We start from the raw sequence: 15066 nt of genomic DNA on the forward strand, positions 1-15066 counted from the left end.
AACAAATGATTTTATTTTACACAAACTCATGATAAATAAGATAAATAATAGAATTACTAATAATTAACAAATATAATTAATTATCATTTCATTGTTTAACAGTGAAATAACTGTTAAATAAAGTTTAATTAACCATTTCTAAATTTATTATAAAGGGTTACACATGATTATTCAGTTTTTTATTTTATTTTATTTTATTTTATTTTATTTCATTTTTTTGTTTATCAGGCCTGACCGTCCATCTCATGAACATCACTTTACTTTAGGCTTGAGGAACTTGTGGGAGGAAGAGTAAACAATAACTGTTTACCAAACAGGAGATTAATTGCTGTTAAGGTCTCAGACTAATTACAGCCCAAGAAACCAGATCAGCGACAAATTTCATTACATTATCTTGTGTGTGTGTGTGTGTGTGTGTGTGTGTGTGTTAGTAAAATACCATTATATTTGTGTCACATGAAGACACACACACCATCACACAAACACATAGTGGCCAGTTAGTGAAGCAGCAGAGCAGAGGGAGTAATTATAGTGTGGGACAGGTCACTGGGCCTGTGGTTCACCTCAACCCCGAACAGTGGAGCTATTCTGGACCTCTGGGAAAATAAGAGGGGCTGCACTCAGAGGCCAACTTCAGTTAGGAGGCTAAGAACATTAATTACTCATAGGGACAACACAAGAGTGCAGATTAGACTGTAATTGGTGGGTTTGCCTGCTTGCATGAATCAGCGAGTCCGTTTTTCTGACCACCGTATCAGTGACTGATTATAAGGATTGGGTTCTTTCACTCTAAGTGCACGGCAAATGACCTGCTGCTAATAGAAATGTGTGTTATTTGTTTCGCACACATGTCACACTAATTATATACTTGGTAGGGGATGTGAATGTTATGGTCATATAATGGAGATTATGCAGGGGAAGAGAAGAGGGGGTTGGGAGCATTCCAGCACATTGTGTTTGTGTACCATGACCCCAAACTTGGTCCAGATAGTGTGTTTGCAAAGAGCCTGCTTCTCAGTTGTTTAACATTTCAGACAGAGTGTAGAATATAAACTTTATACATCAATAAAACAAAGACCAGAATCTTAACAACAAAACAAAATAAGACTTAAGACAAACAACACATGTGCGCCACATAAACACACAGGCTTAACATCTGCAGCATCATATCTAATCAATTTAAACAAAATAGGTTAAATGTAAATACAGATACATCATGAATAACAAACAAATATCAATACCCTTTATCAAGTGCCCCCATCTTTTGTCTCTCCTCAACTCAAATCCTCAACAATTAAACAATCTTTTAGATTGTGATGACTCCACTCAACAGTCCTTGGTGGCATCATTCAGTCCCTCCAGGGTTTCGCAGACTTTTCTTTGATTTTTGTGGCATGATTTCTTGATTTCACGGCTGCTTTTCTAAAAAATTTTGATTCATGTTGCAACGTTTTTAGGTGTTTTTTGCAATGAAATTGCAGGAGAAAGTGGAAATTAAAATTCATTAAAAATCAAAGGCAACTTGCTCCAGGGAGAATTAAACCACGCAAAACAAAACTTCAAATCATGTCCAAGGCCATGTTATTTTAAATGCACTCAATGCTTGTAATACTATTTATACTAATATAATGATTTCAAATTGAGTTAATTTGTTCTTTTCAATGGCTATTGTTTTCTCCATCTTCTCTCTCCAACACATTTCTTTGTGGGTAGGAGGGTATGTGGATTTCCAGGGTTTAAGTATCAGATCTTTTTAATGCAATTGAATCACAGTTGTAGTGAGTAAATTGTCAACTAATCCCCGCTCTCTGTCTGAACTGTCAAACCTTTACCCTGCACTTAATCTAGGACACTGGTTTAAACTTTAGTTTTGTTTTCACTGTCTTATGGTCTCATTTTGTGTAAATGCCTAAACCTGCTATAATGAGCAGCTGACATTAAAAAAGGTACGATTACAAATTCTGTGTCACACTGTGCCAGTCAGTGTGTTTTTTTGTTTTTTTTGATGTGCATTTCCTTTATGTCATCAAATTAACTGGGGCTGTCTCTTCCTCTCTTCCTCTGTTTCATAATATGTTCAGTTGTAGCAGTGATTTGGTAAAACCAGAAAAACCTGTGTATTTTTGGCAGCCTGCAATGAATTAAATATTGTTTTCCAGTGTTACATAATCTTGTTTCCCAGAAGAAGTCCATATTTGAAATCTTGCCCCGGTATTTCCAGCCAAACTCGAACACACCCAGACATAGACACAACCAGAGTTTGCACAAAGAAAACATAGCTGCTCACTCACACCCGTGCCTCCCACCTTTTGCCACGGAGTTTCCCAGTTTGGATGGACTGAACCATGGGAGGGGATGGGCCACTACAAAAACTGACTCAAGACTGAAAAATCTGTCAGTCTGGAGAGCAAATTAGCAACTAGGACAGAAGCTTGGGCTTGAGGGGCAGACAGTTCAGTTGCTGACACATTTTCCAGAGGAGCTGCAACTTTGAAGACTATTATTATATTACATCTGCCTTGAATCCGGACACATTAGTCAGTCATATTTTGGTAAAGCTGTCTAGCTTTGACAGAAACCCTGGTGGAGTGTTTTGTTCACAGGAGATATCTTCACTGTTTGTGTCAGACTGAAGCCATGTCGGCTGACAGACTGAGCAGCATGTCAAAGGAGGTGAAGCCAGAGAGCGTGTCGCTGTGTCCTCTGGGCACAGCAGCTGCCCCTGAGAAGGAGCTGCTGTGTATCTTTGGGACGGGGGACTTTGGGCGGTCTCTTGGCCAGCGTCTGCTCCAGTCTGGCTACAGGGTGGTGTACGGCAGCCGCAGACCTCACAGCTGTGGCCCCTTGCCTGAGGGAGCTCAGGTACAACACATTGCATGATGTCTTCTCAAACTCTGGACTTCAGCTCTTTTCCCCAGCATTTCTTTTTTATGGCTGTCGCTGTTGTGATTGACACCTTGATACTTCAGAGCGTCTGTTGCATGATGGTCCTGAACCAGCTCAGATAAGTGTGTTGATAAAAGTCAAGTGCAAAGTTAGTGCTGAGGGAAAAGAAACAGTTCTTATCAGGCTTTGAATGTTGACTGAGCCAGACAAGGTCACTGATAATGTCTGTGCGCATGTTGCTGTGTTTGGTTTGTGTGCTTCATTCAGCTTTTTGTTTAATCTTTCAGGCAATATGTGCTTAAAGGGATAGTTTTGTATTATTTAATGCAGGGTTGCAGTCGGCATGACCCCAGTTTGGAGAAGCAGAGTGGAGTACCAGCATGGAAGCTAAGCAATGAATGTCTGTGGACAGGGTCAGCAGTGAAAGGTATTGTAGCTGTAACTGTAACTGTAATTGTAACCGTGGACCTTTTTTAAGTGGCTTAAGTACCTTTCGTTGCTGACCCTGTCCACCGCAATTCATTGCTTAGCTCTAATGCTGGGGCCCTTCTCTGCTTCTCCAAACTGGGGGCGAGCCAGTTGGCATCTACTATATAATAATACACTGAATATTGTTATGTACCTCCTACAATCCCACTTCAATCCAAATTATCCCTTTAACTAGAGAACTATAACTGCGCACGCTGAGCCAGTTAGTTATAAGTGAGTGTGTTGGCACATTTAATGGCCATACATGACAAAAAGTGCCGTGTTTGTGTGTGTTGCGCAGGTGATGAGCCATGCGGCATCGGCCCAGGAAGCCGGTCTGGTCTTTCTTTGTGTTCACAGAGAAAATTATGAATTCCTGGAAGCTCTTGCACCTCAACTCAAGGGGAAGGTACCATGTTGCACAGTCAGATGCCTTTGTGTAACACAGCCGTTGTTTAATTTCTAACTTTTCATCCACTCCACTGATTTCATTGATTGGAAGGTGCTGGTAGACGTCAGCAACAACCTCAAGAAGAATCTATATCCAGAGTCCAATGCTGAGTATCTGCAGAGGTAAGTGAGAATTTGGCAGTAATGCAATTAACTAAAATATTGGGAGATCTCATGGACCATGTGGTTTAAGTCACCAACAACTGGCATAACATGAAGCAAAACAGAGTCTGTTGTTTGTTGTCCAGGCTGATCCCTGGAGCTCATGTGGTGAAAGCTTTGAACACCTTGTCTGCCTGGGCCCTGCAGAACGGACCCTCAGATGCCAGTAGACAGGTACTGAATGTGTGTGTTTATGATAATCTTTTTGTTGGCAAAGTGTATTTGAAACTTGCTAAAATTTAAAAAGTAACAAATTGGGCTTTCCTCCTTTGTAATGTAGGAATGCATCTTTTTTTTTCTCATGTTGACATTTTCAAATTAAACTTTTCTGGACTGCTTGTCAAATTTGTCTGCATAACTACAAGCATACAATTCTCTGATGTGTGCACCTAGTGGGGTGTTGACCAACAAGTTAAAAGATTTTTGAGAAAGGAAAGCATTCTGCTCCAAATTATATTATTAACTCATTTGAAGTTTTGATCAAACCAAATCCACGTAAAGGAAGCCAAATCTAAGGAGTCAGCCTTATGTCTTTGCTGTGAATGCCATCTCTGATGTATCCTTGAATCAATTAACTCCACAGTCTCTCTTAGATCTAAGCCTCCCATCACATGCTTTGCTCTCTCGCTCTGTACTGCAAAGCTGCAGCATATGTGGGTTTTTCTGTTTCGTTTTGATCTGGTTGTGCAATCCCAGAGGACAGTAAAAACCACACAGGAGAGTGTGTGTGTGTGTTTGTGTGTGTGAGTTTGGGTGTGTGTTTGGTGAATGTTTATGTATTGGGGGGTGTTGGCGTATTTGGAGCACAATCAGCAACATCACATAGGTGTTGACTTAGCGTTGTAGTTAGTTTTTACCTGCTTTCTTCACATAAATTTAGTATTTAATACAGGCAGCCACAGCATCTCCAGGTACTTTAATGTTCAGTCCTCTGGAGTCAAAATCATCCTTTCATCACTGTGCGTGCAATTCCATAAATATACCTGCATAAATATAAAATAATGAAGATATGTACTCAACATGTGGGGGATTTCAAATGCTTTAAAGACTTAAAGATGTTTTCATGCTCCAGGTGTACCTGTGTGGAAACAGTGCCGATGCAAAGCAGGCAGTAGCAGAGGTGATGACCAAACTTGGCTTCACTGTTGTGGACAGGGGGTCCCTGACTGCATCCAGAGAGCTGGAAGACTTGCCCCTGCAGCTGTTCCCAGAGTGGAGGCTGCCACTGCGCCTGGCCGTCGGCCTCACCGCCAGCTTCTTCGTTTATGTGGTCATTAGAGATGTCGTCTACACTTATGTTACACAGGGGAAAGACATCTCCTTCAGAATCATGGTGTCCATGGCCAACAAGGTAAAGACTGTTATTTGTCTTTTTACACACCAAATTTATTATTTACAAATCATCTGGGCCCCAAAAGAATAATTAAATAACTGAAACTTCCATTCAGCGAATGTACCCACAGTGTTGCATGACATGGGAGAATACAGTTTTACCCATTTTCTCTGAATATCTCTTCATTTTGAATTTGTTTTCCAGTCCAAGAAAGCATACATGCCCCCAGATCATTATTGAACCATAACAATGCTTGTAATTGGGCTCTGCCGTCTCATTAGTTAGGTTAAATTGGTTTTAACTGTGATTTCTCAGTCCACAGTATGTTCAGCTGATGTTCTGTGATCCAGTTCCAGTAGTGCTAGACTAACTTTCTATTTCTATTTTTAAATTTTAATAGCAGCCAACTGTTAATTCCAGCTTATTGGAGGCGTTACTGTGCACTTGATACCCGGCCTGTCTCCTGATGGTCAGCTTTTCAAATCTTTAGTGGAGACCCCTCAGTCCAGTTGAGCAGTCGTTTTCTTTCCTTTGTCAGTCAGTCAGTGTGCATTACAGTTACAGGATAAACTTACAAAATGCACAGGGATATCATTTCAGTAAGGAACTATAAATAAGAGGTATCAAATATATTTTATTGTCTGGTGCACTTATTTAAAAAAATCATTGTGATCTCATGGGCTGGTGGTTAATTAACTGAAAAGAAAAGGTGAAAAGAGTTGCTGGTAAACAAGTTTCAGCTTTTTTAGTTGTACACACTGTACACAGAGTAATGTGCTTGCTTGTTTGTTTCCTTATTATGGAAAAGATCACTGCAGCTACAGGCTTTTTTTTTTTTTACAGAGTAAGATAAGTTTGATTTCATCAGAAACATCTGACTTATTGCTCTCATCAAGCTTAATCAGGCTCTCTTTGAAAAACATCATCATTGTCAGCTTCATTCATACTTCACAGAAACAAAATGAAAACTCACCAAAAATGTCTTGGTTTGTCCTTCCACTGTTCTAACAATCACTGACTCTGCTCTTGTCAGAAGAGATCCTTCTTGTACACTTTTATTTTCTCCGACTGTGTGAAAATCTGATGTTTTCATCAGGCTCATCTGACTGTACCGAATCGAGCTTTTGTAGCGGGCAAACCCAAACTTTTGAATGGTTGTGTAACTTATCATTGTTATTATCCAGGCGTGGTATATAGAAATCCTTAACTTGAATCTGGTGCATGTTATCCTCACAGTAACTATTTCTGTGTTTATTCCTCATTCTTCAGGTGTTTCCCATTGTGTCTCTCATCATGTTGACTCTGTGTTACCTGCCTGGTATCATAGCTGCCTTCCTTCAGCTCTACAGAGGGACCAAATACAAGTCAGTAATCAAAACAGGATGAGCTGACATTTAGTGCCTGCATGGTGTAGAAATTTCCCATATATATTTTAAATATCGTATCATCCAAGTCAAAATATGTTTGTGTCAGGCGTTTCCCTGACTGGTTGGACCGCTGGATGCTGTGCAGGAAACAGCTGGGACTGGTTGCACTTGGCTTTGCTTCTCTACATGTGCTCTACACTCTCATCATTCCCATAAGGTATGTAACAAGTGCACACATCCTCCTCTTCCATCTATCTGAAAAGAAGTAATCAAAACTGTAACTACACTCAGTTGGGAGTTTATAAGCAGCATATATCTACAACTAATGAAGTGTAAACAGCTCCAAAATAAACCCCACCTTCATGAATATTTCAATATTTAGTTTGTGTTTTAACAGTTTTAAAGAGGTGTTGTTTCAACTTCATGTTCAGTTCGGACACTGTGGTTTGTGCTGCCAATGAACTGTGTAATGCTAGGAAGTATTTTTGAAAATTAAGTCTACCGTCATTGATATAAATTGGGTTGAAGGGCAGGAATTGACTGAATGTGAATTCTCGACCGTGGAAACAATACTTTGACGAAACAAAGTCTTAGCCAAAGTGACATCTCACAGTCTTCCTCAGTGATGTAAGCTGTTGCCATGGAGATAACTCTGCTCCTTCACCCCACGACCTGAGCATGGCCACGGAACAACAATCACATGATAACAGGATGTTCATGGTTTTTGATAGCATAGTGTCGAAGGGTGTAATATGTGGCAGTATAGAGAGCGACAAAGTATAAAGAGCAACAAAGTCCTCAGCAGGAATAGTTTGTAGTGAATGGATGGGTGAAACACAGGACTTACACCCAAGAGACTGGAGTTTACATTACAGTTACTAATCAAAATGTTGGTGATTACAAGAGCTTACATCCAAATATTCTTTTTGGGTTGTCGGGCAGAGATCTGTGTGCTACTGAGTACATGCTTCTGGCTGTATTTCTTATTTATTCTTTTAAATTATTATTATTTTCAGTTTTTGATCGCAGTTTGGTTAGAAATCCCTGAAGGCTAACTTGTCCTGCGTGCAGAGAAGAGGTACTTAGCCTTTTAGAAGTACTTAAAACTGAGATGTAAAATGAATGGATTGTAGTTTGTGTTTGTTGTGTGAAAAAAACAAAAGAAATAATAAATAAAAAGGCATAGTGGGAAAAGATGGGAGAAGGAAAAAGCTGTGTGACACATTAATTGTAGAGATTTGTAGAACACAGAAAGACAATTTAAACCTTAAGTGCATACAAGATCCTTGAGTTGAAGGACACTAAAGAAGATGACTGAAGAAAGTGCAGCTAAATTACCAAACACTGGGAGTTATAAAGTGTTGTGGTAACTGCTATTTTAGTTATTTAGAAGGCTCATCTCTATTTTCTTTATGATTTTCTCTAAACAGTTTTGTCATTTTCATCCCCAGATATTATGTGAGATTCAAGATTGCTGCAAATACCGTTGCAATGGTAAGACAGCTCGAAAATAAGCTTTGTGTTTACACAAAAATCTCAATTATTCATATGCAACCATGAATTCAGATGATTTTTTGAAACCTTAATAAAAATCTTACTGTCTTGTTTACTGTCATTTTAAGATTAGAGAAAACAAAACTTCAGAGTTTGACACCACTGTAGCCTGGCGTGCCGACTCTTACTACTCCATGGGGATTCTGGGATTTGGTCTGTATCTCGTGTTGGGAATAACCTCTCTCCCCTCCGTCAGCAATGCTCTCAACTGGAGAGAGTTCAGCTTCATACAGGTAAAATACTGACATGTATGTGTGTCTGAGTCATATGATACTGTATGTGGGTATCAGGGGCTGTATTACTGAAACTTGCTATCATAATTCTTAAGATAGGAACAGTCTTAAGATAGGATTTTTCCCAATTTGGTATTACAGATCAAATCTGAACAAAGTTTAGAACTCCTTTTCTGTCTTGCGTCATCCTACCTTATCTCAGATTAGGAAATCCTAAATACTCAATCCCACACTGCTTATAAACTTTTTTGTCTGTTACGTAGGAACCAACACTAGACCTAGTTGCTCCACTTGAGACAGTCTACCATAGGCGACAGAAAATACTGTATGGCAAACTGCACAGTTTGCTTTGTGCTCACTCCCACTGTCTGATCTGCTCGTGGTCTGTCTGCCTTTTAGATCTGTATTTGAACAGCTTCTCTCTTTTCACAGGTGTACTTGAGCTAAAGGTATTTGTTGACATTGGAGCGAAAAAAAAAAAAGAACAAGTGAGTGACAGATAACTGTCATTCATTCTGATTTAATACTGCCATTATGTCTCATGAAACTGTTTTGATTTCCTTTCTCATGTCATTCCAAGTATGTGAAAACATAGTGGCGTGCATGAAAATAAGGGTCAAACTACATCCTGTATTGATTTATTTTCCAATACAGGACAATCAGTATTATGCAAGACAGGTGGCAACCCTATCTGACATCCATTTTGTAAAAGGAATAAAAGAGCAGCCATACAAATTAAGCAAGTTAGCAAATACTACTGTTAGTTAATACTACCATTACCTACCATTATTAAAACAGCTACATGACCGTTCACTAGCGGGCCTGGTCCTTTAGCTGAATGATCCTGCAGCTGCGCGTGTTGCCAGAAATCCCTGTTTCAATTCCAAGTCTAGACGACCCTTGGCTTGGATTATTCAGTGCCATTCGCTAACACTATTCTAGCTCTACAGTTAGCGAATGCTACTATTAGCTACTATTAGCAAACACTCCCATGAGCTACTGTTAGTAGACACTACAGTTAGATAATATTAGCAAACACCGGCTTTAGCTACTAACTTCAAGTTTGCCAGGTTACTACTACAGGTGGAAGAGTGAATGTTAGGTCAGCTTAACCGTTATCCTAAAGTTAGGGAGTCTTAAGAATTTAGGAAGTTCTCGTGTAATACAATAATTACCATGGTTACCAAAAAGTGTCTTATCATCTGCAAGTTAGGAAGTTTCTGTGATGCAGCCCCTGGATGTGTTGAGCGTTTGAGTGTCGGTGTCCCCAGTCACAGTTACACACAGGATACAGGATATAGAAGTCTTTTTTAGCTGTGCAGGATTCTTTGCAACCTATGAAAATTTGGCTGAAATCCTGCTTCCTGTTTGGTGTTTACTGGCAGCCACAACTGGGGGAGTGAGACTGGAATGTTTTCTAACAGTTTCCAGTGGTGCTGGTCCTGCAGTCTCCAAAGCAATCTGTTCAGCAGCTTTCCCCTTATGCACATGTTGGTGTTTGCGCTTGTGTGTGTTTTTACAGGAATTATTAAATAACAGATTGTCCAGTTATTAGGTTTCAACTGAATATTAATTATAATTTTGAAACCTTGTCCTATTAAAAAGGTACATATGTGTTTGCTCTCTACTTAGATGTTGTACTCACATTAACAAAATGATAGGTAGCAAGGCTTCACACATTTTGTAGCCAACAGATTTGGCACTCTTATCCCACAAAAAAAGGAAACTGAGTGGCAGACAAGCACATTGCTGGTCATTTTAGAGCCATTTCTGTTATATTTTTTAATGAGCCAGCATCTAATAAAATGAATACAAACAAGCTCATTGGGAAATTTAATTTGGGACAACTGATTATCTCACCTCTAGACTGTGGCCTTGAAAAGCTGCAAATGACACCCAGATTGATGATTCAGTTAACACAGAGATACATGCTCACAATATTAAAGAGGCTCAGTTGGTATCCACTTACAATGTGCCCGCTGGAGGTATTTTAAAGTGCGTTATGAGATTTTCTGTGCACTGCCACCACTGTATTGCACCTGTTTATGCTCCAGGCTGCTGGAGTTCAGTCAGTGTGGAATTTTACCGAACCTACTGGACCTTTAAGGATTGTGGATACTGGCAGAAAAACTATTTGCCATGATCTCCACATCATGTCCAAGATTCAAGCTATGACTGATGAGGATGATTCTGTGCTTTGGCCCACATGGAAAATAGCTGCGTGGGCCAGATAGCCGTTTCCAACTTCCTTTTTGGAAGTAATCAGTTGAAAGTGTGTTCGTGATGTTTTCTGTGCTCCCCTTAGTAAATCTTCTGCTGTGATTGTTTTTACTTGGGCAGGCACAAATGTTTACCTTTTTTCCCCACTTTGACCAATTGAAACTGAAATCTCAAATCACCACAGGGAACAAACTCATTCATAAATGTAACTGGGTCATGTCATGCTCATTTTCTCATTCTGCACCCCTCCCCTTTACTCCAGCCCAAATTAGAGCAGTGCTTTAAATGTTAAGTTATTCATCAAATGTAATTTGGGGGGCATATATTATCCACAGTCTTTAGGCTGTGTTCATGTGTATAGCATGGATCTACATGCATGTAAATTTGTACATGTGTATGTGTATGCATGTTCCCGAGCTACATGAGCTGAATTATCTCTGTGTAGGCTGCATCTGTACACACAAAGTAGATGTGTGTGAGAACATGAGCAGGTCAAAAGCTTGTCTCTGTAAAGGTCACATTCCAGCTCACTGAACCTATTACACAGTGATTATGCTGCATTCACAAGGATCTGGGTAAACGGTAGACGGCAAACCGGTTATTGAGAGCAGGTCTGTAAAATTAGGTGAGGTCTGCCAAGAGTACTGTAAATAGTGACCATAGATCACCTCGTCATTTAAAGTTAAAATATTGCTGTTCTCAGTGACAGAATTTACAAGTTGATGTTATGTAAGATAACTTCCTGAATTAATGTACTTATTTGAATGCAAACTATGATGTTTTCCTAAACCTTACCAAGTAGCTTTGGTGGCTATCTAGTGCATTTTATTGTGGACTTTCTAAAAAATATGATGTTACAGAATATTGTAATTTTTCCTGTGCAGTCCATAAGGTGTTGTCCGTCTGCAGTCTGCCTGAATTCATCACACATTAACTCTGTGTTTATCGCTGCAAGGCTAACTAAGTGAATCAGTGAATGTTGTTCACAGTTGAACTGTTACGGTACCTAAACCTGTACCTGGAATTCAGTAACCTATACAGTGGTATTTTTTTCAGCTATTTCAGCTGTAATAAAAACAATGTAATTTCAGTAGTTAAAAAAATAAGTCCAGACTTCTCAATTTCAATTTTCTTATTTATTTCAAACATTTTGTTAATTATTGAGAGCATTTTACACAGCAAACAAAAATCCCCCACTACCTCCCTCTCCTGTCCTAAAGCTGTCCCTACAACCTGCAGCCTGTCAGTCTATCAGGGCACTTAACAAAATCTTAAATCTTGCTGGATTTTGTTGTTGTTGTTATTATTGCTGCAGTGCTTGCATACAGCATTTTCCCATAATAGTATGCAATTAAGGAATATTGATTTCATACCAAGGTTTTAGACATTGTTGTAGCATACTACATGGCATGTTTTTAAGGAATTTCAGATGCAGTCGATGGCTGAGTGTTTGCTAACAGTAGAAAAAATGCAAAGCCACTGTCAACAAAGACAGCCAAAACAGCCCAGTGTTCTCCAGCAACAAGGTGTTTACCTGAAGATGTCTATTAAGCTGTCAAGGCCTCACTGTTTTGTTGTTCAAGGAGAGTAAAGTTGACTGCAGGTGTGCTAGCATTAGCTTCAGCTGCTGCGGGGGACTTGGCTTCCAGGCTATGAAAACTGTGCATTCTTTAGCTTTTAAATATACTGTATTTTGTGTTTGGTCAGACCTGTTGCCCAGGTCAGGTTCGCATTTCACATTACAAATATTGCATTGATTGAAGTTAAGAAAAGTTTAATCTGACTTGAGACCACTTTCAGATTGCTGTTGCCCTGACTCACTGTGACTTAACATAACATTGCTCTCTCTTTTTCTTTTTATCGATACTCTATATTACTCTCTCACACAGATGTGCACCCAGGTAAAAATTGATTTAACATAAAGTGGTACTCGGTGATACCACCGTGATTTGGTTGGAGCCCTTAAAAGTTTGGTACACAACCCTAGTGAATGTGCTCTTGAGTGTAAAGGTGTGTCTTTTTCTCTCTTCCAGTCAAAGCTGGGGTACCTGACATTGTTCTTCTGCACATTTCACACCTACCTGTATGGCTGGTCAAATTTCCTTCGACCCTCGTACTACAAATGGTACACTCCCCCAGCGTACATGCTCTCTCTGGTGCTGCCTTCAGTAGTGCTGGTGCTGAAACTGCTGCTCCTCCTGCCCTGCGTAGACCGCAGCATCACCCGCATTCGACGGGGGTGGGAGAGGACTGATCCAGAGGATGACAGCAAGAAATCACTGCTTACATAGGACTGTTACAATTACAGACACAAAAACAATGGTATGCACAGAAAACACAGACAAAAAGACCCCACAGTGACTTGCCATCCCAGGTAACTCCAGCTCATTGTTCTGGTCATAGATCCAAGATTATACAATTAGACCTTTTGTTCTGCTCTCCATTGTCAGCAAAGTCTTTCTTTATTCTGTACATAACATTATATGTGATACACTGTAGGTTTTCATCAGTTATATAAATATATTTGACTTACAAAGAGCAAGAGAGAGTTTCTCAAAGTTAGATTCTGGGTTCAAAAAGTGTTGTAGACCTGTTTTTATTGGGTCACCTATAGACAGCATAAAATACATACTGTATTTAAAATAGTGACAGGCTGCACTGAATGAGAGACAGAAAGTAACTCTGAGCGAAGTTAACCCTGTAATGACATTCAACACGAGGAACTGAAACTGTACGACACAGTTGTAAATGCAGCTGGTGTCGAAAATGTAACAGCCACCATGCTAAAAGTTAAAACTATTAACCAGCACAATATGGCCGCCAACAGCAGCCACCATGTGCACATTACAGATACTAACAAAGACTAATATTTGTATTTTACAAAATAAAATTACTTATTTATCAGACTCAGTCCAGAAGTATGCATGATGTGAAATGTGGACCATCACAGAGTGCTGCAGGAATAAGTCCTAAAACTAGCAATGAGTTAGCATGTTAGCACTTCTGGTTCCCTCGTCTTCAAGTCAATAGGCTTTTTTTGTTTGATGCCTGAAATAAAGTCTGTGGAAATCCCACTGGCTTTTGTAGAGGGAATGAGAGTAACGTAAACTTCCAGGCTGGCCTACAGCAATATGTCATCCCTGCAGCACTCTATTACAATACTTAGTATGAATTCTCATTTTGATTCGCACCAGTTAGTCCTGTTAAACTGACTGCATTACACTGTTAATACAAGCACAACACTTCCTGTTTCAAATTAAAAGTTCTTTAGCCTTTTGAAAGACAGCGCAAGATCGTTATGAGGCAGTAAGAAATCTAACACTAAACTATGCAAATCAGTACTGCTGTGCTGTAGTTTTACCATTAAAGTTAAAGTACATTTCAGATGGAGTTTAAATATATGTTTTTTGTGATCGGTTTATAAATGTAGATATTGTATTTTTAAGGTCTGGGTCCCAGAAGATTTTCCAAAGATGACCAAATTTCTCTTTTGTATCTCGAGCTGAAAAACTTGCCATAGACATTTATATACATGTGTATATACATATACATTTAAATAGCCATACTGCATTTTACCTCTACTTTGCCTTTTTATGCTCATTTCTTAATAACAACACTATAAACATGTACTTTACACCCAGTATTGTTGCAGCTAGAGATGGGTGACCTTGTTGTGTTTCATTTATTTATACCAGCAGCACCACAGTTTGACCAAGTCTGATTTTTGTAACTTTGAGTTTCTCAACAACCTTCATCCACAGTAAATGGCGGCTCCTGTTTATTTGATTTATTTTGGATCTTTTCCTTGTAAATTATGATTTTTGGATTTAGGTCTCACTGCTTCTTACCTCCTTATTGATGTTCCTATATGTGTAGTAACCACTGTAAAATGTTCTTCAAAATAAACGTAAAAGCGTCTGAACAGCATTGTCTTGTCTCTCTTCTCCCTCCCATATATGTCTCATCCTGTCTGATAGTTCAGTCGAACTCAGAGAGTTTTTCCCTGCTGAGTTGAGAGTGCTCTGTCTAGTCGTCTCGGTCTGATCCCTCTCCAGGGTTCATCCCTGCGGCTGATCTGATGCTGTTCTCCAGGAAACATTCGCTCTGAGCTGCAGGCTTCTCCCCAGTCACTTCTGGATCTCATCACATCAGTGGAGGGAGGAGTGTGCAGACTCTGCCACTGAAGTCCTCTGCAGAGAGGATGTAATATTTGGTTGTGACAGAACAGATAGGCCCTTGATGTTGTGCTGCAAGTCATTTTAGTTGATCGAGAAGGGAGTGAAGAAAGCATAGAGCTCAGATAACTGATAGTTGTTAGTGACACATGATCAAGCGTTTATCTATAAACATTGGCAAGCAGGCATGCACAAATCCAGTATGTTGTCACATGCAC

The 15066-nt window shown here is 39.6% G+C and overlaps 1 protein-coding gene across 1 annotated transcript; it reads left to right on the plus strand.

Moving 5' to 3' along the window:
* The first annotated feature begins 2298 nt into the window (after positions 1–2298).
* LOC146321657 (metalloreductase STEAP4-like) lies at positions 2299–13133 on the plus strand. The gene is made up of 10 exons (XM_084726915.1): positions 2299–2862; positions 3656–3763; positions 3857–3927; positions 4053–4140; positions 5039–5317; positions 6569–6663; positions 6773–6883; positions 8118–8160; positions 8289–8453; positions 12707–13133. The coding sequence occupies exons 1-10, from the start codon at positions 2638–2640 to the stop codon at positions 12962–12964; spliced, it is 1443 nt and encodes a 480-aa protein (XP_084583041.1). The 5' UTR covers positions 2299–2637; the 3' UTR covers positions 12965–13133.
* Positions 13134–15066: the final 1933 nt, after the last annotated feature.

The sequence above is a fragment of the Lutjanus erythropterus genome, chromosome 9, assembly GCF_056507025.1.
Source record: "Lutjanus erythropterus isolate fLutEry1 chromosome 9, fLutEry1.hap2, whole genome shotgun sequence".
NCBI classification, from domain to species: Eukaryota; Metazoa; Chordata; class Actinopteri; order Lutjaniformes; family Lutjanidae; genus Lutjanus; species Lutjanus erythropterus.